This window comes from Lampetra planeri, chromosome 59 (assembly GCF_965212315.1).
Source record: "Lampetra planeri chromosome 59, kcLamPlan1.2.h2, whole genome shotgun sequence".
Lineage (NCBI taxonomy): Eukaryota > Metazoa > Chordata > Hyperoartia > Petromyzontiformes > Petromyzontidae > Lampetra > Lampetra planeri.
Genome location: NC_136165.1, coordinates 2,317,095 through 2,343,260, shown reverse-complemented (window position 1 = coordinate 2,343,260; position 26,166 = coordinate 2,317,095). Strand labels below are relative to the sequence as shown.

Sequence of the window (26,166 nt, the reverse complement as noted above, 5' to 3'; positions counted from 1 at the left end):
CCCGTTCTGGGGGTGCGAAAACGTGGCCAGATTTTTGTTCGAAGGTAAATCAGCGAAAAAACACGCAAAAAATTTACCCGTAAAAACAAAGTTTTTCACTATAAATCCTTTATATGCGTGGCGGCTAGAGTCCTCTCGTCCTCTGGCTTGAGATGGCTGCCACCTATGGGTCAGATGATTGCCTGCCACCATTAAGCAATTGGTAATTTAATATAAAAAAAAAATTCCTAAAAAGTGTACAATTTTGGGAAAAAAAATTTTCACGAAAAAAAATTGTCACGCACAACGAGTCTGTGTGCAAAATGTCAGCTCGATTGGATCACGGGAAGTGGGTTAAAAAACGACCGAAAGATTTGCACGGTCGTAAGCGCGCAAGCAAGCAAGCAAGTGAACTTAATATAAAGGATTTTAAAAAATAAGCCACGGGGCACTTAAGTGACTTACTTTGTTTCATCGAACCCCTATCTAGTTATTAACATTGTACATGTTGTAACGATCGATAACCCAAGGGGTGCAAGGCCGCAGTAGAGGTTAGGAGTCGCTGTTCTAAGTAATGCGTCTTAAGTTGGTCGATGGGCTGCGTCGTTAATCCGAAGATGTATTTCTAGTGGAGGAATCCCATGAGCAATAAAGCTCTTTTTCACGGGGCGTCCCGTAGGGGCACGCGGTCAGATCGTTACGAGGACAAAGCACGATACAAAAAAACACACGAAAGTCGTGCAAAGTACAATACACGTTAAACAAATCACCCAAAACACACGCACACACAGGCACATCACAGTGGGGGAGGGGGGAGGAGGAGGGGGGAGGAGGAGGAGGGGGGAGGGGGAGGAGGAGGGAGGAGGGGCGAGGAGGGAGGAGGGGGAGGGAGGAGGAGGGAGGAGGGAGGGGGTGGAGGAGGGACGAGGGGGTGGAGGGAGGAGGAGGGGGGAGGAGGAGGGAGGAGGGGCGAGGAGGGAGGAGGGGGAGGGAGGGGGTGGAGGAGGGACGAGGGGGTGGAGGGAGGAGGGAGGGGGTGGAGGCGGGAGGAGGGGGGGAGGAGGAGGAAGGAGGGGGTGGAGGAGGGACGAGGGGGTGGAGGGAGGAGGAGGGGGGAGGGAGGAGGGGGGAGAGGGAGGAGGGGGAGATGGAGGGAGGGGAGGTGGAGGGAGGGGAGGAGGAGGAGGGGGGAGGTGGGAGAAGGGGGAGGAGGAGGGGTAGGAAGGAGGGGAGGAGGAGGAGGAGGGAGGAGGAGGGGGAGGAGGAGGAAGGAGGGGTTGGAAGGAGGGAGGAGGGGGGAGGAGGGGGAGGAGGAGGGGGGAGGGGGGGGATGAGGAAGGTGGAGGGAAGAGGGGGAGGAGGAGAGAGGGGTTCGAAGGAGGGAGGAGGGGGGAGAAGGGGGGAGAAGGAGGGGAGGGAGGAGGAGGGGGAAGGAGAGAGGAGGGGGAGGAAGGAGAGGGAGGAGGAGGGGAGGAGGAGGGGGTGGAGGAGGGTGGAGGAAGGGAGGAGGGAGGGAGGTGGGGTAGTGAGGAGCTCCGTGTAAAGTTCTCAGACTTAGCGGGGATTCATTTTCTCGTGGGAACAAAAAAAAACCTCGAGACCTCGCCTCTCCCTGGCATCCGTGATCACCACGGTAGGATGTTTATTCAAATAAATAACTGTGCAAAAAAAATAAAAATAGTTTTTACCCTTTCTGGCAATAAAACAGGAGGCGTTCAAGATGTTCAAACACAAAATAGAAACGTTTTGCAAGGAATCAAGTGCCGCGTTAGGGGCCGTCCATAAATGACGTCACGCGATTTTGGACGATTTTTGACCCCCCCCCCCGTCACAAAAAGTCAGACCCCCCCTCAAATATGACGTCACAAAGCTCTGCCCCCCGCGTGTGCCCGCCCTCACAGTCGGGCATATTTGCGGAATACACCACGCCGCCGTTGACCCTGGCCATTGACCGAGCAACCCAACGTTCCTACCAGCTCCCTCCGCAAGGAATGTGTTATTATAAGAGCCGTGTTTGTTTGCATGTTCACCACATGTACCGTGTGTGGTTAAGGGGCCGTCCATAAATGACGTCACGCACCTAGGGGGGGGGGTCAGACATTTGTGACGATGTGTGACGGGGGGGGGGGGGATTTGAGAAATGTGACGTCACATCAAAATGCGCAACTTTAAATAAATATAGAATTGTTATAACAACACTAATTGTTATAGCAACACTCATACATCAGAGTGCAGCGCCACATTAAATACGCACTACAATGACAATAGTTTAAAGCCATTTGAAGCATGTTTTATTTCCAAAATGGAAATGTTTTTGGGGGGGGAGGGGCAGAGCTTTGAGGGAGGGGGGTCTGCTGACGCCGTTTGACGAGGGGGGGGGGGTCAAAAATCGTCCAAAATCGCGTGACGTCATTTATGGACGGCCCCAAAGATTTCTATTTGGTAGTAGGGTTTTACCCTTTAAACTGGTACAAAACTGACACCTTTATACAAGGCATCATGTTTGCAATAACCACAACACAAGCAGTCAAAATGCAAACAAAAAAAACAACTCTGATGATGATAATGATATGCACTGTCCTTGAAGTTGATTGGTCCACACCCGAGACAGCTTTCTTTAGAGCCAAGTCTCCATTGGTGTTGGACCAGATGACACCAAAAGGCGTACAACTCAAAGACAGCGCACCATCAGAGTATTGAGAGCTCGGGGTAAGCATTTACACTATGAGACATCTCCTTTACCAGTGGCAAAATATAGTAGTAGGTTTTTACCCTTTAAACTGGTACAAAACTGACACCTTTATACAAGGTGTCAGTTTTGTATATTTTGCCACTGGTAAAGGAGGTCTCATAGTGTAAATTTCACAGTTGGTGTTCGAACATATTAACACACCTCCTGTTCTGATTTTTTTCCCATACTTTGATACTGGCAACACCAAAAAAAGGTCCCAAATAAATAAGAGCGATAAGCTTGGCGCTGCGACACTCCTCCCAGATAATAAAAGCCGCCGGAAAGTAAAGACCCATCCCAAAGTTGTGCCCGGTGTCAATAAAGTTACATAAATACAGCACGGTCCTGCTTTCACAGAAAAAGACAAAGATCCCCCGTGTAGCCTGAACAGACTGTAGGGGCAAGTGCTGTTAGCGAGTAGCACCTATGAAGGCCGGTACGGCACACGAGAGGGTGGGTGGCCAACACCACGCCCGGCCGCCTTTGTCTCTCTAGTGGCGATGTTTACACATCGCTCCAGGTACTCATTTGAGGCTAAGTCGACCTAGGGGAGGCCCAGGACCGGTTCAAATAATCGTCACATTGGTGTTGGCCGTGAGTGGAAATCGTAGCGCAGCGCGCTAACCGCCACTGGGGAGACAAAGGCGGCCGGGCGTGGTGTTGGCCACCCACCCCCTCGTGTGCCGTACCGCCCTTTCATAGGTGCTCGCTAACAGCACTTGCCCCAACAGTCTGTTAAGGCTATCGGGTTTTTGTTTGCATCAATCTTGATTTGAAGCTTTCGTGATGGCAGGAATCCATACTCTTTGGTTCTTTCGGTAAAGTCACGTGGGTAGACAAAATAAATCAAAATAAATCACGACGTTTCGGGCGCAACACAAGCGTGGGTCATCTTCGGGGGTGACCAGAGGTCGCAACCGGGTACCCGATACCCGTACCCTACCCGATACCCGGCTACCCGTACCCGGCCAGGTACGGGTACCCGTTTGCGACCCTGGTGCGGCCGGGTACGGTTAGGCCGTGAGTCACTGGTGAGTCACCGTTTGTCACTCATTTCGGGTAGGGTACGGGTAGGGTACGGGTAAGGGTAGGGTACGGGTAGGGTACGGGTACGGGTAGCGTACGGGTACCCATACCCGGCCGGGTACGGGTACCCATTTGCGACCCGGTGCGGCCGGGTATGGGTACGGAACCAAAACCCGTTTGCGACCTCTGTGGGTGAGCGAGTTGGTGGTCTTGCAGCAGCGCAGTGGGTGTTGCTTCACTGCCCTCTGCTGCCCTCTGCTGCCCAAGGCTCGTCATGTTCACGAGCTCGATGCTGCTACCGGCCACAACGAGAGGGCTTCCCCTTCAGCTGAGCGAGAGAGAGAGAGCTCGTGTCGTGTCGCTGTTCGTGGTGTTGGGTCCTCGCCTACTTCAAGGCTCACCTTCACTGCCGCCACTGTATTACGTCTTCTTCTTTAGCGCTGCCTAACGGCGTGTGCAACTTCACGATGATATTGGTCCCGGTCTAGCACGGCGTGTAGAGTTTGTGCTGCTGTTGTTAATTGTAGCCGTATCGATTTAAAGCTTTCGTGACTGCAGGGATTCATCTTCTTGGGTTTTTCGGTAAAGTCACGTAGAAGGGAAGTAATAAAATAATAAAAATAAAACATAATAAAATGAAATAATATAATAAAATAATATATAATAAAATAATATAATTATTTTATTATGTTTTATTTTTATTATTTTATTACTTCCCTTCTACGTGACTTTACCGAAACAACCAAGAAGATGAATTGTAGCCATGTTTTGATGTCACTGAGCCATGTCGTTTTTGGCCGTCCTGGTCGTTTTTTCCCTTCGATTTTTCCTTCCAGGATTTGCTTTAACAGCTGGTATTTGTGGTCGTTTCGGGCAATGTGGCCTAGGTAGTAACACTTCCTGCTAATGATGGTTCTAGATTTGAAGCTTTCGTGATTGCAATGATTCATATTCTTAGGTTTTTTCGGTAAAGTCACGTAGATAAAAACATTAAAAAAGTAAAATAAAATAAAAATCACGACGTTTCGGAGGCAACACACACAAGCTTCCGTCTTCAGGTGGTACCGTCACAGCCACGACAGCTGTATCAAGTAAATGAGAGATTGCAGGAGTTACCACTGCGTTTATATATGGTAAGGTGATAATAAGTATGCGGCCCTTGCCCCACCACCTTCTCCAACCATTATATAAACGCAGTGGTAACTCCTGCAATCTCTCATTTACTTGATACAGCTGTCGTGGCTGTGACGGTACCACCTGAAGACGGAAGCTTGTGTGTGTTGCCTCCGAAACGTCGTGATTTTTATTTTATTTTACTTTTTTAATGTTTTTACCTACGTGACTTTACCGAAAAAACCTAAGAAGATGCTAATGACGGTCTTCATCAGTTGCCTGTCAGTGCCCATATCTTGCAGAACTTGTGTATTGGTGGTTTTGGCTGTCCATGGGATTTTCAGCATTCTTCGATACAGCCACATCTCGAAAGCTTCGAGCCTTTTTGTTGCTGTTGTTGTCAGTGTCCACGTCTCTACTCCGTACAGCAAAATTGACCAGATGTAGCATTTCAGTGTGCGCAGTTTCAGTGATGTACTCAAGTTGCGGTCTGCAAGGAGTGTATATTACAGTTCTTGATTTGACGCTTTCGTGACTGCAGGAATTGCTCTTCGATCTTCTTTTCCTCGGTCGCTTCGGGGTGGATTCATTGACGTGCCAATTCCTCTGCTCCAGCAGCTGCCCCAGCAGACCCACCTCTCTCTCTGAACCGCCCACCCCCTCTCTATTTAATGCCTCGACACAGAGGCGTGTGTGTCTATGTTGTGTCTCTCTCTGTGTCTGTCTGTGTGTCTCTCTCTCTCTCTGCTTGTGTGTCTGTCTGTGTCTATGTTATGTGTCTCTCTCTGTCTCTCTGTGTCTCTCTCTGTGTCTCTCTCTGCTTGTGTGTCTCTGTGTTGTCTCTCTCTCTGTGTCTATGTTGGGTATCTTTCTGCTTGTGTGTCTGTCTGTCTGTCTCTCTCTGTGTCTATGTTGTGTGTCTCTGTGTGTCTCTCTCTGCTTGTCTCTCTCTGTGTTGTCTCTCTCTGTGTTGTGTCTCTCTGCTTGTGTGTCTGTCTGTGTGTCTCTCTGTGTCTATGTTGTGTGTCTGTGTGTCTCTCTCTGTGTTGTCTCTCTCTCTGTCTCTCTCTGTGGTGTCTCTCTCTGTGTGTCTGTGTCTCTCTCTGCTTGTCTGTGTTGTCTCTCTCTGCTTGTGTGTCTGTCTGTGTGTCTCTGTATTGTCTCTCTCTGCTTGTGTGTCTGTCTGTCTCCGTGCCTGTGTTTTGTCTCTCTCTCAAATTTAGTTCTACCTGAAGACGGTTGCTTGTGTTGCAATCGAAACGTCGTACTCCATTATTTAATTTATTCCTACGTGACTTTAACCGAAAGAACCAAAGACAGAATTATAGTTCTTGTTCAGCCAAGTCACCGAGGCGATTTCAGAGGGTTTGATTCGTTTTTAAAAATGTTTGACAAGTTCCCCCTGGCCTGCTGTCACACCACAGCGCGATCATCTCGCACCGCACGGGTGTGCTTGCACGTTACCCCACGGGTGTGCTTACACGTTACCCCACGGGTGTGCTTACACGTTACCCCCAGGACGACCTCTTTGACCCCACACTCACACCCGAGAGGCTACGCGTTCCCCCACACACGTGCCCCCCTAAGGCAGGCTTAGCATTAGCAGGCGTCCACCACCCACATTTGGGCGACATTGAGCACGCGGCGAACGTAGCCGAGGCGGCTACGTTCGCCGCGTGCCCATCGCCGGCCCTGCCACCGGTGATGGCCACGAGGAGAAGAGAGCCTCAGGGGCAGCCCCCTCCATGCGCTCCTCTGCTTTGTTTATTGTAGTACAGAGTTAGACTGATGGCCTTAATCTAAGTTGTCTTGTTGTTGTTGTTTGACTTGCATCCCACTGGGATTTTTGCACACAGCGTTGGTGTACGGTGTTTTTTCTGCAATATTTTGCTGTCTTTTCTTGGATTTTCTGTTTGCGCAAAGTCACATAGTCACTTTAAGATGTTTCTTGTTCATGTTTTTGTTTTTATTTGTTGCGGTTGCACCCGATTCAAGAACCGAATGGCTCGCAGGGCTACACCTAATCAATGAACTTGAACTTGCTACCCCCATCGGGGGTGTCCAAAGCCGGGACCCGCTTGGAGGTTTTCGGGGACTGCTCTCGCGTTCCCTGCTGGCTGGAGCTCGCGAGCGAGATGGAGCTGGGGTCTTCCTCCATCCACACCAGAGGTCGCAAACGGGTTTTGATTCCTTACCCGTACCCGTACCCAGCCGCACCAGGGTCGCAAATGGGTACCCGTACCCGGCCGGGTACGGGTAGCCGTTCCCTACCCGTACCCTACCCGAAATGAGTGGCAAACAGTGACTCACCAGTGACTCACGGCCTACCCGTACCCGGCCGCACCAGGGTCGCAAACGGGTACCCGTACCCGTACCTGGCCGGGTACGGGTAGCCAGGTATCGGGTAGGGTACGGGTATCGGGTACCCGGTTGCGACCTCTGATCCACACTCCGCTATCTGGTCGGGGTTACGGTTGGGGGGGGGGGGGGTCCCCCTATTTATAGTAAGCCGGCCGCACTAATGGCGATTGACACGTTGTTTGTTGCGGGTGTCTCTGATTTTCATCAGCCGGCTTTCCATATTACAGGTGGACCCCCCCCAATTGTGTGTTGCCTGGACACACTTATTGGTTAAATTTCGATTTAAAGCTTTCGTGACTGCAGGGATTCATCTTCTTGGTTCTTTCGGTAAAGTCACGTAGAAGGGAAATAATAAAATAATACAAATAAAACATTCAATAATTCTCACGACGTTTCGACCACAAGGCAAGCAGCCGTCCTCAGGTGGAGAGCAGGTCTGTCGAGTAGACTCTGTCTACTCGACAGACCTGCTCTCCATTGTGGCCGAAACGTCGTGAGAATTATTTTATTGTTTTATTTTTATTATTTCCATTCTACGTGACTTTACCGAAAGAACCAAGAAGATGATGATACTTATTGGTGCCACGTGAGACTGTTCATTCTCCTACGTTGAAGGAGGGCGGACCACATTGGGTTTACTGTGCGGTCTATATCAATTATAGATTTGAAACTTTCGTAACTGCAAAGATTCATGCTCTTTGGTTTTTTCGGTAAAGTCACGTAGGTAAAGAATTAAATAAATGAAAAACAACTATATAAAATCACGACGTTTTGGAGGCAACACAAGCTCCCTGAAGGCGGAAGCTTGTGTTGCTTCCGAAACGTCGTGATTTAATTCAGTTATTTTCATTTATTAGTATTTTATTATTTTTTACCTACGTGACTTTACCGAAAAAAACCTACGAGTATAAACAAACAGTTGTTGTGGGCGTTGAGTTTTACAATAATAAAGTGATTGCCCATTCAGTGTTCCGGAGAACTAATCGGATTTTGATTGGTTCTGCATGCAGAGGAGTGCTACTCATCGTCTCCACGTGTGAGCGATTGAAACGAGTGATGGTGGGGCTAACCCACCCATGGGTTGGGAGCAGTGACGAGCATCGGAGAGCGCATTGTTTGTACATTCAGCTTGAAATCGCACAAAAGGGAGCCCAAGTAAAACGACGTGAACCTGTCTTTTCTCGTAATTTCGTACGGATTAATAGCGGCAGATTAAAGATGCCATTTTAGATGGTGTTCATCCACTCAATTGTCTGTTCAACCGCAGAGCGGATCAGCGTCCGCTCCCCCTTGAAAGGAGTGAAGACGGCGGAGGAGTGTTCACGATGCCGCCCGACGGTTTGGGATGTTGCGGCCCCGCCACACGCAGCCCGCCGAATCTTGGATGGCGCCAGTCGTGGCATCGGGTGTCCCGTCACATCGAGGTGGTGACTGGCGAGCCAGATGGTTGCGTCAGGAGGAGCGGAGTGGCGAATCATCGCTGCTTTGATGATGCCTCTGTACAGATATCTCTGTATTCTTAGGATTTTTCGGTAAAGTCACGTAGGTAAAACATTAAAAAAGTAAAATAAAATAAAAATCACGACGTTTCGGAGGCAACACAAGCTTCCGTCTTCAGGTGGTACCGTCACAGCCACGACAGCTGTATCAAGAAAGCTTGTGTTGCCTCCGAAACGTCGTGATTTTTATTTTATTTTACTTTTTTAATGTTTTACCTACGTGACTTTACCGAAAAAACCTAAGAATATGAATCCTTGCAGTCACGAAAGCTTCAAATCTAGATATCTCTGTGTGCCTATGTTTGTTCTCTCTCTATGTATCTCTGTGATATCTGTCTGCTTATATGTCTGTCTATATGTCTCTGGTTCTGTGTTTTATCTCTCTCTAAAATTTAGCATTCTCAGGAAGAACGTAATCAACCAGGTAGGGTGTTGACTGTTATGTTATCCGACTCTCTGTTGTATTACATTACATTTCTAAGTATACTAGATTTGTGTTTCTATTTCATTTATACCTGATGATGATTGCTTGTGTTGCAATCGAAACGTCGTATGCTAGTATTTAATTTATTATTTTATCTTTATACGTGACTTTACCGAAAGAACCAAAGAATAATTCCTGCAGTCACGAAAGCTCCAATTTAAGTTAGATATCTGTGAGTCTACGGGTCTCAGTACGAGTCTATCCGTTCTCGGTGTGAATCTGAAGATCTCGATGCATCTATCGGTCTGCGAGTCTGGGTCTGTACGCGAGTCTCTGTACAGATCTCGCTCTGTGAGTCTACGGGTCTCAGTACGAGTCTATCCGTTCTCGGTGTGAATCTGAAGATCTCGATGCATCTATCGGTCTGCGAGTCTGGGTCTGTACGCGAGTCTCTGTACAGATCTCGCTCTGTGAGTCTACGGGTCTCAGTACGAGTCTATCCGTTCTCGGTGTGAATCTGTAGATCTCGATGCATCTATCGGTCTACAAGTCTGGGTCTGTACGCGAGTCTATGGGTCTCCGAGTCTGGGTCTCCGTGTCAGTCTACAGCTGTGATCTCACATCGAGGTGGTGGTTGATGAGCCAGACGATTGTTCCAGGAGCAGCCGAGTGGTGAATCATCACCGCTGTGACGATGCCCCTGGAGTGATGACCAGAGTCTCCGCACACTCGCTGGAGCGTTTGTAATCTCCCATTGGTGAGCGTCATCATCGTCGTCGTTGTCGTCACCACTACCGAGTATCCACATCTGCCTTCTCACGACGAGTGGACGAGCGAGAATACACAGAGCGGACCTTTACTTCGAAAATGAACAAATAAGCGCGAAGCACACAACGGCGTGCGACGAGGTTACCCGACGAGGTTACCCAACGAGGTTATCCGACGAGGTGCGTCGTACACTGTGCGGGACGCGGAACCACATGGGCTACCGGGGATATGCGCCTTCCTTCTTAGACGGCGACAACACTATCTGTGTGTGTGTGTGACACTGGGGCGTGGTGGTGCTGCGGTTAACACGCTGTGCTACGAACCCAGCAACTCGTAATGGATTCTCACTCGGCCAGCGCCAATTTAGCTGGTAAAATAAAAAATAGTAAACATTTTTTTTTATTTCGATTTAAAGCTTTCGTGACTGCAGGGATTCATCTTCTTGGTTCTTTCGGTAAAGTTACGTAGAATGGAAATAATAAAAATAAAACATAAAATAATTCTCAAGACGTTTCGGCCACAACGCAAGCAGCCGTCCTCAGGTGTAGAACAGGTCGAAACGTCGTGAGAATTATTTTATTATGTTTTATTTTTATTATTTTATTATTTCCATTCTACGTGACTTTACCAAAAGAACCAAGATTTATTTTTATTTTACCAGGTGAGGCCCACTCAGCTATGTAGCCCTTTTTCAGAAGCGGCTTGGCTTCACAAATGACAGCTCAACGAAGTGGCTTATCGCGTGGAAATTTATAGCAGCCAAATACTCTAAGCGCGCGATGCCGATTCTAAATGTGGAGGGAAAAACCGGAGGACCCGGAGAAAAATCCACGCGGTCACGGGGAGAGAAAGACGCAAACTCCAAATATACAGCAGGCGTCAAGGGTCGATCGAACCCACGACCTCCTGCATCCCAGGCAAGGTAGTTAACATCTCGCCACCGTGGCCCCCTCTTCCTGGGGATCCCCTAGGTCAGTCCAACCTTCAATGGAGTACCTGGTGCGATGCGTAAACATCGACACTCGGGGAGACAAAGGCGGCTGGGACGTGTTGCTGTTCATACCACCCACGTGCCATACCGGCCTTGCGGAGGTGCTACTCGCCAACAGCACATGCCCCAGCAACGTTGAGGCTATACAGGGGATCATCTGACTTATGCGACTGTGCCTGCCTGTACGTGCGTGTGAACATGACTGAGCATCTTCTTGGTTCTTTCGGTAAAGTCACGTAGAAGGGAAGTAATACAATAATAAAAATAAAACATAATAAAATAATATAATAATATAATAATTATTATGTTTTATTTGTATTATTTTATTACTTCCCTTCTACGTGACTTTACCAATGAAACCAAGAAGATGAATCCGAAAGCTTTAAATCGAAATGACTGAGCATGTTGTGCTAAGTATGGGTGAGTACTCGTGTGTGTGTGTGTGGCTACAGGAAGGTGCTGATTCTCTCGAAGAGGCTCGGGTTTCTGTTGCTGAGGAAGATGAGCTCCTGTCTGCCTTCTTCTGTCCGACCTGGGCGCAAAAGATAAACGCATCATCTTCACCGAAACCGTCGTCAAAACCATCGATGCCCATCGCCATACGCTGCCGTGTTTTCCCCGCGTGTCGGTTTGTGTCACCGTGCGTGTGACGGTGGGTCCCATGTGTCGCTGTGTCTCCGCGCGTCGCCCGCCCGCCAGAGGTCGCAAACGGGTTTTGATTCCGTACCCGTACCCGTACCCGGCCGCACCACGGTCGCAAACGGGTACCCGTTCCCTACCTGTACCCTACCCGAAATGAGTGACAAACGGTTACTCACCAGTGACTCACGGACTACCCGAACCCGTACCCGGCCGCACCAGGGTCGCAAACGGGTACCCGTACCCGGCCGGGTACCCGTTCCCTACCCGTACCCTACCCGAAATGAGTGACAAACGGTTACTCACCAGTGACTCACGGACTACCCGTACCCGGCTGCACCAGGGTCGCAAACGGCTACCCGTACCCGGCTGGGTACGGGTAGCCGGGTATCGGGTAGGGTACGGGTATCGGGTACCCGGTTGCGACCTCTGCCGCCCGCCCGCCCGCACTCACTCTTCTCATGCTGCAGCCACTTCCTCTCCAGGTAGTACTGGTAGCAGCTCTCGAACTCCAGCTCGCTGTAGTCGTTCACCTGCACCGGCACGAAGGGGTCCAGGAGGTCGAAGCCGTCCTGGTGGGGAGACCGTGACGTACGCAGTGACACGTAGCAACAGAGGTCAGCTCCGACGTCGACCGTAGCACCGAGGGACCACTTGGTCTATATGGCCGCGCTATGTTTTCTCCGAAGGACCTTTAGCCTAAAAGTCGCTTATTGTTATTATGACGTACCGGTTATTCTCAGGGGCACAGCGTTATTGATACTTTATTTTTACCCCCACATCTGTACCAGAGAGCAGCACTTTCCCTTGTGCTCTGCTTTAGCGACGATGACGAGTGGGCATTGCCAGACAAACCGAAATATTGTTTTGAAATTTTTGACAATTTTTTTTAAATCGCAATTTTTCGCCTATGACATGTGACAACCCAGTTTCAACAATGAACCCCCTGAAACGGTCGCCTCAAGTCATCACAATTTTGTTGACGGCGAGGTCAGGGGTCGGGGGTCGTGGCCCGTACCTTGCCGAGCAGCTCCTGCGGGAAGTACGAGAGGCGGTTGGTGTAGAGGGAGCCGGTCTGCGTCACGGTGGACACCATCGCGCCGTTGCTCTGCACGCAGGCGCCACATGCGGTCACCGCACCGCCCCCGTTACACAACAACCACAACGGCACGGCCGCAGTGACGGCGTGTTTGGATTTACGGACAGCGCCGTCGTTCTCGCAATCGTTGGAAAGGAACCACCCCCACAAGCTGGACGGCAGTGGCAAACAGGCGGTGAGCGGGCGCTACTCACAACCGTCCAAGCTCTGTTTAACACGTCGGCTTTCGCGACCAATATTATTCATAATCAACGTTTTTGGGTTTAGATCGCGTTATTTATAAATGTGTCGTAACCCTCCACCACCCGACACGGCCAATCAGTAAAAAAGTGTCACGTTGACAAACAGTTCACTGCTTTAGCCCACCGGTGTGTTGAAGCGTGAAACCACAACATTTACAATTTGAGTACTGCGACGTTTCGCTGGTAATTGCATCCAGCATCATCGGGCAATTCGCCAGAATGGTGAGGCTCTCCTCTGTCTCCCGTTCTTATATAGAGCAGCAGCAGGGTGACGTCATCCAAGCTCTGCAGTCCTCTATACATCACGATGCTTTCAGCCAATTAATCGGCGCTTGTAAGTTTTGGGAGGAAACGCACGCGTGCGAGCGAGCGGGCGGGCGGGCGATGCTCTATCCCCCGTACAAAAGGAACAGATGGAGATTAGTCCGCACTGTGCTGCACCGCCATCTCTGGCAAGGCGTGGGCACTTCCTGAACGCCCACAGGAAGGGAGGTTGCACAACATCCGAGCGGTGGATCCACCAACCGTCGCCATCTCCACGGCGCTGGACCAGAGGCTACGCGCGTCGCCGCCGCCGCCACCGCCGCCTGGCTAACTCCGGTGGAGCATGCTTGGCTACGTACGGCCGCGAAAGAAGGTCAACCTACGCATAACAGCACCACCCACGTATGCTGCACTTCATGTGCACGGTACGTAGCCAACCGCACTGATCGGGAGGTCTCGTCGCACGGTAAGATCGATTGCAACGGCGCACCTCCCCAAGACGTTCTTACGAAAAAAATGAGGCCACACCGAAAACGTGCGAAGAGTTAGCCGCAAATTACTCGAGCAGGGATTACATAGAGGGATACTGATGGCCCCCCCCGCCCCCCCCCCTTAAAACGAGTCTTGCGGCTCTGCGAGGCTGTCCTGGGGTAAACAAATGTAGCAACAATAGTAAGAGCAGAAGACGTTGCCACATTTGGTATCGTGGTCCGCAGTGCACTGGACTTGTAATCGAGAGCTCAAGGGTTCCCTGAGTGGCGGTTCAAACAATGGGGGGTGATATTCTTGGTTCTTTCGGTAAAGTCACGTAGAAGGGAAATAATAAAACAATATAAATATTAAACAATACAAATTCTCACGACGTTTCGACTGCAACACAAGCAATCATCATCAGGTGTGAAATCCACAGCAAGAAAATATTGTTTTATATTCATATCATTTTTTTTATTTCCCTTCTACGTGACTTTACCGAAAGAACCAAGAATATGAATCCCTGCAGTCACGAAAGCTTTAAATCAAAATTTTATGGGGGATTGAGTTTTTGTAAATCTCCCCCCCCCCCCCCGCCCCTTTCCGAGGGGGCTCCAAGGGCTCCCTCTAGTGGAAGGTCCCTTCTGCCGGCAGCGGCGTGAGCCCACAATTGCGGGGGCTGCGCCTTTACCGGAATCGCTGGATGATCCCAGATTCCAATTTCACAGCGAGGGAGTTTCATTGCGCACGCACACACACACAGACGTCGTAACAACTGCTGCATTGTCCAGCGTTATCGATCCGCTGCTGGATGGGGGGGGGGGAGGAGGGGCTCACCCAGTCGTTGAGGACGAACTTCTTCAGGTTGCGCAGCAGCGTGACGTCTTCAACATTCACCTGGTGTGGGGGGCGGGCGGGGGGGGGAGGGGAATATGGTGTGGGGGGCGGGGGGGGGGAGGAAGAGGATCAGGAGGGAGACACGGGGGGCAGGAGGATGGGGATTGGAAGGGAGAGTGTGACCGCAGCAGGGACCACAACCCATGGATCTCCACAAGCCACTGGCTCCAGCCGCGCCGCATGCCCGGAGCTCTCCTTGTTGGTGTGTTTCTGTCTGTCTGTCCGCGCTACGAACCCGGAGACCCGAGTTCGATTCCCGCTCACGGCAAACACCAGCGACGATTATCTGAATCGGTCGTGGGCCTCCCCTAGGTCGGCTCAGCCTCAAATGAGTACCTGGTGCGGTGTGTAGTAAACATCGCCACTGGGGAGACAAAGGCGGCCGGGCGTGGTGCTGCCCACCCACCCCCTCGTGTGCCGTGCCGGCCTTCATAGGTGCTCGCTAACAGCACTTGCCCCAACAGTCTGTTCAGGCTACACGGGGGATCTTTGTCTTTGTTTGTCTGCACCACGGTGGAGCATTGGCGGAGCGGTTAGTCCACTGCGCTGGTGTAGTTCTGGTGTGACGGGAGAACAGGCGGGAGTTGATAAGGAGGGGATGGGGTAAGCCTGGTCATAGCTGGGGGGGGCGGGCAGGCAGCAGCAGTAAGGGTGGTGATCGTGGTGGTGATAGAGGTAGAGGTGGTGATGGGGGCAGCGACAGGGGTAGTGATGATGGGGTGGTAGTAGTAGTAGTGGGGTGTGGGGTAGTGGTGGGGGTGATGGTGATAGTGTTGGGGAGGTAGGCATGGTAGTAGCCGAGGAGTGGGGGCAGTGCATAGGAGCAGCAGGACGATTATGTTGGGCTCGGGGGAGAGGAGATGGCGATTAATCTCGATTAGAAGCTTTCGTGACTGCAGGAATCCATACTCTTTGGTTCTTTCGGTAAAGTCACGTGGGTAGAAAAATAAAAAAAAATAACAATAAATCACGACGTTTCGATCGCAACACAAGCGGTCGTCCTCAGGCGGAAAAAATCATCCAGCAGTGGAACTGCTGAACCGGTTCAGCAGTTTCACCGCCGGATTGTGTTGCGATCGAAACGTCGTGATATATTAATTTTTAGTTTTATTTTAATTTGTCTACCTACGTGACTTTACCGAAACAACCAAAGAGATGGCGATTGTTTCAAGGGAGGAACAGAAGCGGGTTCTTAGTGAAGACGATCGCTCTGTGCGCTGCAGTCGGAGTTGGTTCGAGTGAAGGGGAGGTGAGCAGAGACTGGGTGGCAGAGGTCGCAAACGCGTTTTGATTCCTTACCCGTACCCGGCCGCACCAGAGTCGCAAACGGCTACCCGTACCCGGCTGGGTATGGGTAGCCGGGTATCAGGTAGGGTACGGGTATCGGGTACCCGGTTGCGACCTCTGCTAGGTGTCAGGGTGAGGTCTCTCTCTCTCTCTCTGTGCGCGCGTGGGGCTCACGATGCTGAAAAGGGAGGGATGCGTGACTGGGTGGCAGGATGAGGCCTCTCTCTCTCTGTGCGCGCGTGGGGCTCACGATGCTGAAAAGGGAGAAATGCGTGACTGGGTGTCAGGGTGAGGTCTCTCTCTCTCTGTGCGCGCGTGGGGCTCACGATGCTGAAAAGGAAGGGATGCGTGACTGGGTGTCAGGGTGAGGCCTCTCTCTCTCTCTCTGTGCGTGCGTGGGGCGTGCGTGGGGCGTGCGTGGGGCTCACGATGCTGCGGTCCTCGTTGCGCAGCGACGTGCGTCCCCAGAGCGCGTTGACGCTGTCCACGGCCACCAGCAGCGGCTGCGCCATGGCGGCGCTCTGCTGCTTGAGCTCCTTGAAGAGGGCGCCCACCACGTCGCTCGCCACCTTGGGCCGCAGCAGGCCCTGAGCGCACGGACCGCGACCGCGGGCGACCGTCGGTGATGTCGTCGTCGTTCAAGCCGTCGTCGTCATTCGATCGTCGGCATCAGCTTTGCCGTCAATGTCATCCGATCACCGCCACCATCGCCACCAACATCCAAGCGTCATCATCGTTTTTTTGTCAGTCTTCCGATCATTGTCATCGTCGGCATCATCCAATCACCACCACCAACATCGTCATCACATAATCATCATCATCATCGTGGTCGTCCAATCGGCACAATGAACATCCCATCGCGCAGTTGATTTTTGGGTCGGATCGTGGGCCGCTCTGAAACATTAGCAGTGGTGCTGAAGCGGCGATGCACTGGCCACGTCTCGTCATCACGTGACAGCTTTATACATTGGCTGCGTCGGACGGAGGGAGGTTTTACAACACACATTTTTACTTGCGCAATCTGACCCAAAATTCAACTCTAAATCATAATATCGGTCGCCAAAGCCCACGTGGTTAAATCATCCAATCACTGGCAGCATCATCATCATCATCGCCATCGTTACCATCACCCAGTCACCATTAGCATCGTGGGATTCTATTCACGAGCCCCTTGGCTCCTCCTGCCCCTCGCCCCGCTCCCCCCACGACCGCCACACCCCCCCCCCCCCTTGCCGCCGGCGAGCAGAGTGTGACGGTGCCGCCGTTACCAGCTCGATCATCTCCAGCAGCGGCCTCCCCTGCTCTGTGCTCTCCCGCTTGCTCCACGAGTAGCTGCTCCGCGTCGTCATCTGCACACGCCGTCGCCCACCACCTCCTCCGTGTCAGTGTGGACGGGTCTCGCTGTGAGTCTACGGGTCTCTGTGTGAGTCTATGGGTCTGTGTGTGAGTCTATGGGTCTTTGTGTGAGTCTATGGGTCTCTGTGTGAGTCTATGGGTCTTTGTGTGAGTCTATGGGTCTGTGTGTGCATCTATGGGTCTCTGTGTGAGTCTATGGGTCTTTGTGTGAGTCTACGGGTCTCGCTGTGAGTCTATGGGTCTCGCTGTGAGTCTATGGGTCTTTGTGTGAGTCTATGGGTCACTGTGAGTCTATGGGTCTCTGTGTGAGTCTATGGGTCTCGGTGTGCATCTATGGGTCTCTGTGTGAGTCTATGGGTCTATGTGTGCGTCTATGGGTCTCTAAGCGAGTGTGTGCATTTCTAATGTGAATATGGGTTTCTATATAGCTCATCGGATTCTTCCAGTATCGATAAACATTCTGATATGCGAGTCTGCGGGTCTCTGTGTGCGTCTATGGGTCTCTGTGTGCGTCTATGGGTCTCTGTGTGAGTCTATGGGTCTCTGTGTGCATCTATGGGTCTCTGTGTGCGTCTATGGGTCTCTGTGTGCGTCTATGGGTCTCTGTGTGCGTCTATGGGTCTCTGTGTGAGTCTATGGGTCTCTGTGTGAGTCTATGGGTCTCTGTGTGCATCTATGGGTCACTGTAAGTCTATGGGTCTCTGTGTGCATCTATATCTCAAACGATGGACCACAAAGTGGTGACACAGACCAGCCACGCACTGGGGAAGCCCTTCTGCTCGTGACTTCTCCCATGACCCCATGACCCCACGACCCCATGACCCCATGACCCCACGACCCCCTACTTGAGTGACCCCGTGGGCGGGACCCCACCGCCCCGCCCCCACCTGCTTGAGGAGCCGCTCGTTGGTGGTGCGGAAGTGGCCGAGCCACGACACGGCCTGCATCGGCGTGTCCACCCGGCCCGGCCGGAACGCCGACGGCATCAGCTGCCGCACGTCCTTCAGCCACTGGTGAGCTGCAGCGAGACGAGAGACAAAGGGGTCCACCCCCACGGAGCGAGCAGCCCATCAAGACGGGCACAGAGCAACCGGGGCGCGCTGCGGTAACGCACTCGCGTGAGCACACACGAGGCTCGCGGACGCACGCACACACACGCACGCACACACACACGCACGCACGCACACGTACGCACACACACACATGCACACACACGCACGCACACACGCACACACACACACGCACGACAAAGCCATTCGAGCCGCGAGGCGGCGTGAGCAACGCAACTGGGGGGCGAGGGCCGTGCCTCAGACCTCGCCGCGCAGCGTCGGCGGCGACCGTACCGTCGGGGACGTGCAGCACCATCCACCCCTGGGAGGCGCAGTAGTGCACGGCGTGGCACAGAGTCATCGACTTGCCCGTCCCCTTCTTCCCGTCTGAGCGGCGGCGGCGGCGACGGTCGTGCAGAGCTCAGGGAAAACCGACGGAACTTCACGACTCCATTTACCGCGGACCAGGGGCCGGAGCGCAAAGCGGCCTCCTTAGGGACGGCGGACGGGAACGGACCACGCGCGTGCCTCGGGTGTACCGCCGAGGTTGCCCCGGGAGCGTAAAGTTGTTGACGGGAGGTGCGACGGCCGCTGCTCTGACGAGAGACGCGAGCAACGACGACGACGAGGAGCGGAACTGAATTTGGAAATTTGCACAGAGAGACGCACGGACGGAATTGCACCGAGACACGGGAGGAGGAACGCGTGGATTTTTCTCCGGGTCCTACGTTTTTTCCCTCCACATTGAGAATCAACGTCGCGCGTTTTAGAGTATCTGGCTGCCATAAATGTCCACGCGATGATGATGAGCCGCTTCGTTGTGAGCTATCATTTGTGATGACCAGGTCGCTTCTGACAAACAAGAGCTACACAGCTCGGCGGTGACCCCCACCTGCTCAAATAAAAATTGTTTTACGTCTCAAGTTAAGATAACGACGATGCCGACGATGGCCGATTCGCGTTATCTGCGTGCAGGATACAGATGACGTAGCGCACCACCGGCAGGGAGAGGTCGCTGCCCTTGAGGAGCGCGATGAGTTCCAGCGCTGGAGGCCGCACCATCAAGGACGCCTCTTGAAACGTGCGCATCTACACGGGGACACACGCGCACGGGGGGACACACGTGGAGACACACCGCGCACCATGTGCTCGTTCGAGGCCGAGTCGACCTAAGGAAGGCCCAGGACCGGTTCGGTTAATCGTCACTGGTGTTGGCCACGAGCAGGAATCGAACCCGGGTTGCGGGGTTCGTAGGGCAGCGGTCGGAGCGCTGCCGCTCGCCGCACAGGGAGACACGCCTCGTTAAATGTGCGCGCCTGCACCGTGGCACGGGGACACGTGGGGTCACACAGCAGCACATGGGTACACATGGGCACACGGAGACACACAGAAACACACGGGGACATGGGGACACGTGGAGACACACACGGAGGCACAGAAACACACGAGGACGCGGAGACACATGGGGTCACACAGCAGCACATGGGTACACACGGTGACACGGAGACACACTGGGACATGGAGACACAGAGACACACGGGGACACGGAGACACACACACACACAGGGTCACGGAGACACATGGGGATGCAGGGGGACTCGGAGACACATGTGGGGACAAGGACACACACGGATACACGGAGACACACACGGAGACACAGAGACACACGGGGACACGGAGACACGCACGGGGTCACGGAGACACATGGGGATGCACGGGGACTCGGAGACACATGTGGGGACACAGACACATACGGATACACGGAGACATAGGAGGACGCGGAGACACATGGGGTCACACAGCAGCACATGGGTACACGGAGACACACAGACACTCACGGGGACATGGAGACAGACACGGGGACTCGGAGACACATGTGAAGACACGGACACACACGGATACACGGAGACACACACAGAGGCACATGGGGTGAAACAGCAGCACATGGCTACACACGGGCACACGGAGACACACAGAAACACACGGGGACACGGAGACACACACGGAGACACACACAGAGACACACACGGAGACACACACGGAGACACACAAGGACGTGGAGACACACACGGGGTCAAGTAGCAGCACACGGGCACGCGGGACCACAGACCCAGCGCCAGGCTTGAGTGTCCTCCCGGGCCCGGTTGACCCGCGACCTCTGACGCGGTGACCCCCACCTGCTGGTAGAACCTGCGGGGCAGGCCGTGCGGGAAGACGGTGGCGAGGTCGGACGGGGAGATGGTGTAGAACCGCCCCGCGTGGCTCTCCGAGTGCAGCGCCTGCAACCAAACGCAGGCCCCGTTCATCGTCAACCCTCCGTCATCATCATCATCAACCACCACCACCACCAGCATCCTTTTAATCCTCCCAGCAGCAGCAGCAGCAGCAGCAGATTTTGGATAGCCATCGAACAAAGACGGTCACCGCATCGCACGCTTTCAGACGCGCTTCTGCAGCCGTCTGGAATGCTCTTCCTTACGATATTAGGACGCGACTTGAGCTGTGAACTTTTAAATCTAGATTGAAAAGTACATGTTTTAGAACTGCTTTTTGTGTCTAGTTTGTTGTCCTTCCCCCGCACCTCCGATGAGCATGGTTGGCTAAGTACGGTGCGAAAGAAGTTCAACACACATACATCCTTCACGTGATCACCATCACCGTCGTTGCCGCAACCTTGTCGTCAACGTCGTCATCATCACTCTCACCGTCATGATTTTGTGCGTAACGTCACGCGGCCATTCTCACTCGCGATCGCGTCACGCTCGGCGGAGTCGCAAACGCCGCGAGTGCAGGCCTCCCTCGCTCTACGCGGTAGTAGGAGTAGTAGTAGATGCTTTCCAAAAAAAGGGGCGCACAAAGTGAAATTGTGTAGCATGGACCCACATGGTCACCCAACGCACAAAGCACCGCACGAGGAGACAGCTGCCTGCAGAGTAGCACACAGAGTAGCACCAGAGTACACACACACACACAATACACACACACAGTACACACACACAGTACACCGTGTACACACACACAGACACAGTACACACACAGTACACACACACACAGTACACAGTACACACACAGTACACACACACACAGTACACACACAGTACACACACACACAGAACACACACAGTACACCGTGTACACACACACAGCACATACAGTACACACACAGTACACAGTGCACATGTCGTGGTCAAGGTTGACACCAAGGTTGACACAGGTCACACAGGTCACACAAGCTAGGGGAGAGGTACGTACTGGTCTGGACCGGTCCGGACCGGCAGGGACGAGAGGTGGTTGGAACCGCTCTGAGGGGAGGGGGCTGGCGAGAGCCAGGGCCCCGAGACACCCCCGCCCCTCAGAGGGAGGAGATATAAGACGGCTCCCGGAGAGCGGAGGGGGTCAATCTCAGGAGAAGCTGAAGGAGGTGCGGCCGGAGATCCTGGACCCCCAAGCCTCGAGGATGCCGCCCCGCTGGGACTGAGTGGGCTGAGTAGAGATAGGCTAGGGAAGGAGAGTAACTGGGTAGCTGTAGGCTAGGGAAGGGGAGTAAGGAGAAGAGAGCCGGAGGCTGTACCTCCCTAGGTTGTGTGGTTGGGCTGTTCCCCCAGTGAGTCCGGAGGACTAGTGTTATTGGAATAAAAGCGTGTGGCCTCTACGAAGTCTCTGCCTCATTCAAGAATACTACAACTGGTGTTAGAAGCGGCCAACGAACCTCGCCAACATGGAAACAAGACAGAAAGCGCTCACCAGGGGCCAGGAGAAGGACGTCGAGGGCGACGCTGAGCCGGAGTCGGGAGCGCCATTTCCGGGGGACGGGTCTGCAGGGGCAGGCTCGGGTTCTCCGGGGCCCTCCAGGAGTCCGCCGACGTCGGGATGGGCGATCCAGTCGGCCCATGCCCGGCTGGCCGATCTCCTCCATGCCGCTGCCTCCATCCTCGACGAGCTCACGCTGGGGGGAGCGGGAGCACCGGGTGGAGAACCAGGCCGGAGGATGGGACGGGTTCCCGCCGAGAAACGCGCCATTCCCGCGCAAAATTTTGACATCGCCTCCGGAGGGGGAAACGTCACTTCCGCTGGGAATGCGGCCGCCGGAGATGACGTCACTTCCGCCGGGGGGGTCACCGCTTCCGGGGGAAATGACGTCACCCGCCCAGGTCATGGGGCACAGGTGACTCGCGTCACATCCGGCATCGGCGGCCTTACATCGGGAGAAGCAGAGTTTTCGGGTAGGTGCCCGCCGATTTGGTCGGATATTTTGCCGCCGGAAGATGCTTCAAATACTGCACTTGGGACGCTGCTGTCTTCAAGGGGGGACTACATCCCGGCGCTGCAACAGCGCTTGCCTTCGCTGCAGGTTTTCGCGGCAAAGGGGGGGGACTGGGCTGCTTTTTCACGCCGTTTCGTGGCAAATGCCGAGACGGCTGGGTGGTCTGCCGACATCGCTCTCCGAGCCCTGCCTTCCGCCTTGGACGACGTGGCCTTGGCCACGTTCCTCCTTATTCCACGGAGGGAGCGCTCCACCTTGCAGGAGGCCCTCAATCGGATGGCCTTAGTGTATGGACCTCCATCCGAAACAAGACATCGTTTCGCCAGTCGGAGGAGGGAGGCGGACGAGACACCCCTCGCCTATCAGAGTGCACTGATGGCGTTGGCTCAAGCGGCCTATCCTCGAATGGACGATGTGGGCCTGGACTCCATAGTGCTTGAGAAGTTGCTGCTGCTGGCTCGGGAACTGAGGATTGCCGTCCACGTCAAAGATGAAGCTAACCTTTCCTCGCTGGGGGCGGCACATTACTTACACACAGAGTTGCTCCTCCAGCGGGATGGGCAGGTGGCGGCGTGCGCCGCTGCAAGAGTTGACGAGGTCCCGGATACCCAGGCCTTCGCGTCGCAGCGGGCCGCCAGTTGGAGGGGGGCCGACCGGCCTCGCCAAGGGGAAACCCGGAGGAGACACGGATCCCCGCGGGCGTGGGCTCGCGTCACGTGCTACAACTGTGGCCAGCTGGGTCACCTGGCATCGGGTTGCCCAGCACCCCGGCGCCGAGCTCCGGGTCGTCCACCATCGTCCGCCCGTCCACCGGCCGCTCCACAAGAACCCCAGGCATGTCGCGACACCTCACGCACACGGTCCCTGCCCGCATCTCATACACCGCATACACCGCCAATCGGCGCGCCACTAAATCGCGTTGCGTTGAGGGGGGGGGAGCGGAACGCGGCTGATGTTCGGGGGCCACTTCGCGCTGTTCAGTGGTCCGAGTTGGCCCACAGGGTCGTGGCCGCGGCGACGGGCTCGTCGGTTATTCTCGGGGATATTGAGGGAATTCAATTTCGATTGCTGGTCGATACGGGAGCTTCGGCTACTATAATTTCAGACCTCATATACAACGTGTTACCAAAGAGATGTCAGGCACTCACCCCGTTCTCCGTCCCTTGCTTTGCGGCGAATGGGGGTTCCCTGGGGATTATTGGCCAAATAACTGCACAAATTTGTATTGGCGACATTAAATTATCTGGTCCCGTTTTGGTTTCCGATGCCTTGGCCGTTCCCTGTTTGTTGGGTACGGACTTCTTGGGGAGGATGCCCATCAAAATTTTAATTGACAAAGGCTGCATCGAGCTTCCTTCGGGCCGCCGGATGGCGTTTCTGCCCTCACCAAACCGGCTGCGCACAGCTTGCACGACTGTTCCGGCTATGGCGTCTGAAACCGTGCGGATTCCGCCGGGTGCGCAGATGCTAATACCGCTTCAGTTACGCAAACCACTGGAGGCAGACGCTACGTCGGGGGTTTTGTTGTCTCCTTCCAATACGACCGAGCGAGGGTTGGACCTGGTGGGTGCACAAACGCTTGTGCCTAGAGATGGACAGCCCTTCATTCAGGTGCTGAATGCGGGGTTGCGGACGAAGGTCGTGCACCGAGGGGCTGTCATTGCACATGCGTCGCTGCCGCTGCACACTGACTCCGTCGCGGCTCATGTCGGTGAGGCACCGGCGTTCGGGACGCAGGTGGGTGTCGATGAGGCATGGATGGATTCTCTCTGTTCAGGGGCTGAAAATCTTTCAGAGTCACAAAGATTAAAGCTGCGCATGTTGCTTCGTGAATTTCCCGATGTTTTTAGCAAACACAAATTCGATGTTGGGTGCACTAATCTATTGAAACACCACATTGATACGGGAGATTCCGCTCCCATTCGGCAAAATCCGTTCCGATTGAGTCCGGCAGAGAAGGAACATGTCCGGTTGGCAGTGAATGACATGCTTGCCGCTGACATTGTGGCTCCCTCCAACAGCCCATGGGGTGCGCCGATTGTGCTTGTTAAAAAACATGATGGCAGTTTGAGGTTTTGTGTGGATTTTCGGAAGCTTAACAAGGTTTCGCTGGCGGACGCGTATCCGCTCCCTCGCATGGACGAGTCGCTCGATGCCTTGGCGGGGGCACGGTATTTTTCAACCTTGGACCTTTTGTCGGGGTTTTGGCAACTGCCCTTGGATGACGCTTCCAAACCTAAGACCGCGTTTCGTACGCCACAGGGCCTTTATCAGTTCAATCGGTTGCCCATGGGATTGCACTCAGCTCCAGCGACGTTCCAGAGATTGATGGAACTGGTCCTCGCTGGCCTGCAGTGGGACTCTTGTCTTATATATCTGGACGACGTGATTATTTTCAGCCGTACGTTTGAGGAACATCTGGACAGACTGCGGGCTGTATTTCTCAGAGTGCGATCGGCTAACCTTAAATTTAAGCCTCAGAAATGTTTTCTGTTGCGTGAATCGGTGCGGTACCTCGGCCACGTTGTCAGTTCTACGGGTATAGCCACCGATCCTGCTAAAACTGACTGTGTAAGAACGTGGCCCACGCCCACGTCTGTGGGGGAAGTCCGCAGCTTTATAGGCTTTGCGTCCTATTACCGCCGGTTTGTTGAGGGGTTTGCGACGATCGCCAAACCCCTTCATGCTCTGACGGCTAAGGGGGCTAAATTCCATTGGGGGGAAGAGGAAGACAGGGCGTTCAGGGCGCTTCGCGATGCCCTTGTCCGAGCTCCTCCCTTATGCTATCCCGATTTCACATTGCCCTTCATCCTGGACACCGATGCCAGCAATACCGGCATCGGCGCGGTGCTTTCGCAGGTGGTCAACGGGGTCGAACGGGTCGTTGCCTACGGCAGTAGAGTCCTGTCTCCGGCAGAACAACGTTATTGCGTCACCCGCCGTGAACTGCTCGCGATTGTCGTGTTTGTTCAACAATATCGACCGTACCTATACGGTAGGCATTTTACGGTTCGTTCAGATCACGCCGCGCTACAGTATGCGTTGAAAATAGACCAGCCGTCCGGCCAGCTGTCACGTTGGCTTGAGGTCCTACAGGACTACACGTTCACGGTGGTGTACCGGAAGGGGACACAACATTCAAACGCGGATGGCTTGTCACGCCTCCCTCCGGGTGATGGGTGCGCGTGTTTTATGGGTTCGGGGAGATGCAAATCGGCCACGAGTACCGCTCCGGCTTCCCCCTTGGCGGCGGCAGCAGGGGTGGTCGATGGGGAACCTGTCACCGAGGGGGACTCACAGGTGTTGGTCGCTCGCGACTCGCTCCTCGATCTGCCTCTGGACGAATGGGGACGGTTCCAGATGGAAGACAATTCCCTCCTCAGGTTACGCCGTCGTGCGGAGAGAGGGGGAGATTGTCAGGGAAAGGTAGGTACTGTCAGCTTGCGGGAGGGTCTCCTCATGTCATGGGACGCCAGCTCGGGGCGTTACAAAATCGTCGTCCCCACCGCTCTGCGGGGCAGGGCCGTGTGGGCGGCGCACGAACGCATCCTGCATTTGGGTATTCACAAAACGCTCGCTACACTGCAATTGGATTTTTTTTGGCCGGGAATGGCGCGCGATGTCGCCGACCTTTTGAATAGTTGCACGCAGTGTGCGCGGCGGAAACACCCGGCTAGGGCGGCTTGCCCACCCCTTCAGTCCATTC

At 53.8% G+C, this 26,166-nt stretch overlaps 1 protein-coding gene across 1 annotated transcript in view; it reads right to left on the bottom strand.

Moving 5' to 3' along the window:
• Positions 1-11,226: 11,226 nt before the first annotated feature.
• The window catches only part of DAP3 (death associated protein 3), a 30,744-nt gene continuing 15,804 nt past the window's right edge, over positions 11,227-26,166 (bottom strand). The window contains exons 4-13 of the mRNA XM_078618856.1: positions 20,374-20,475; positions 19,177-19,285; positions 18,491-18,583; positions 18,035-18,165; positions 17,060-17,140; positions 16,220-16,378; positions 14,445-14,504; positions 12,550-12,639; positions 11,986-12,103; positions 11,227-11,424 (exon numbers count right to left, since the gene is read on the bottom strand). Coding sequence (XP_078474982.1) covers positions 11,339-11,424; positions 11,986-12,103; positions 12,550-12,639; positions 14,445-14,504; positions 16,220-16,378; positions 17,060-17,140; positions 18,035-18,165; positions 18,491-18,583; positions 19,177-19,285; positions 20,374-20,475 — 1,029 coding nt within the window. The 3' untranslated portion in view covers positions 11,227-11,338. The remainder of the gene's footprint in view (positions 11,425-11,985; positions 12,104-12,549; positions 12,640-14,444; positions 14,505-16,219; positions 16,379-17,059; positions 17,141-18,034; positions 18,166-18,490; positions 18,584-19,176; positions 19,286-20,373; positions 20,476-26,166) is intronic.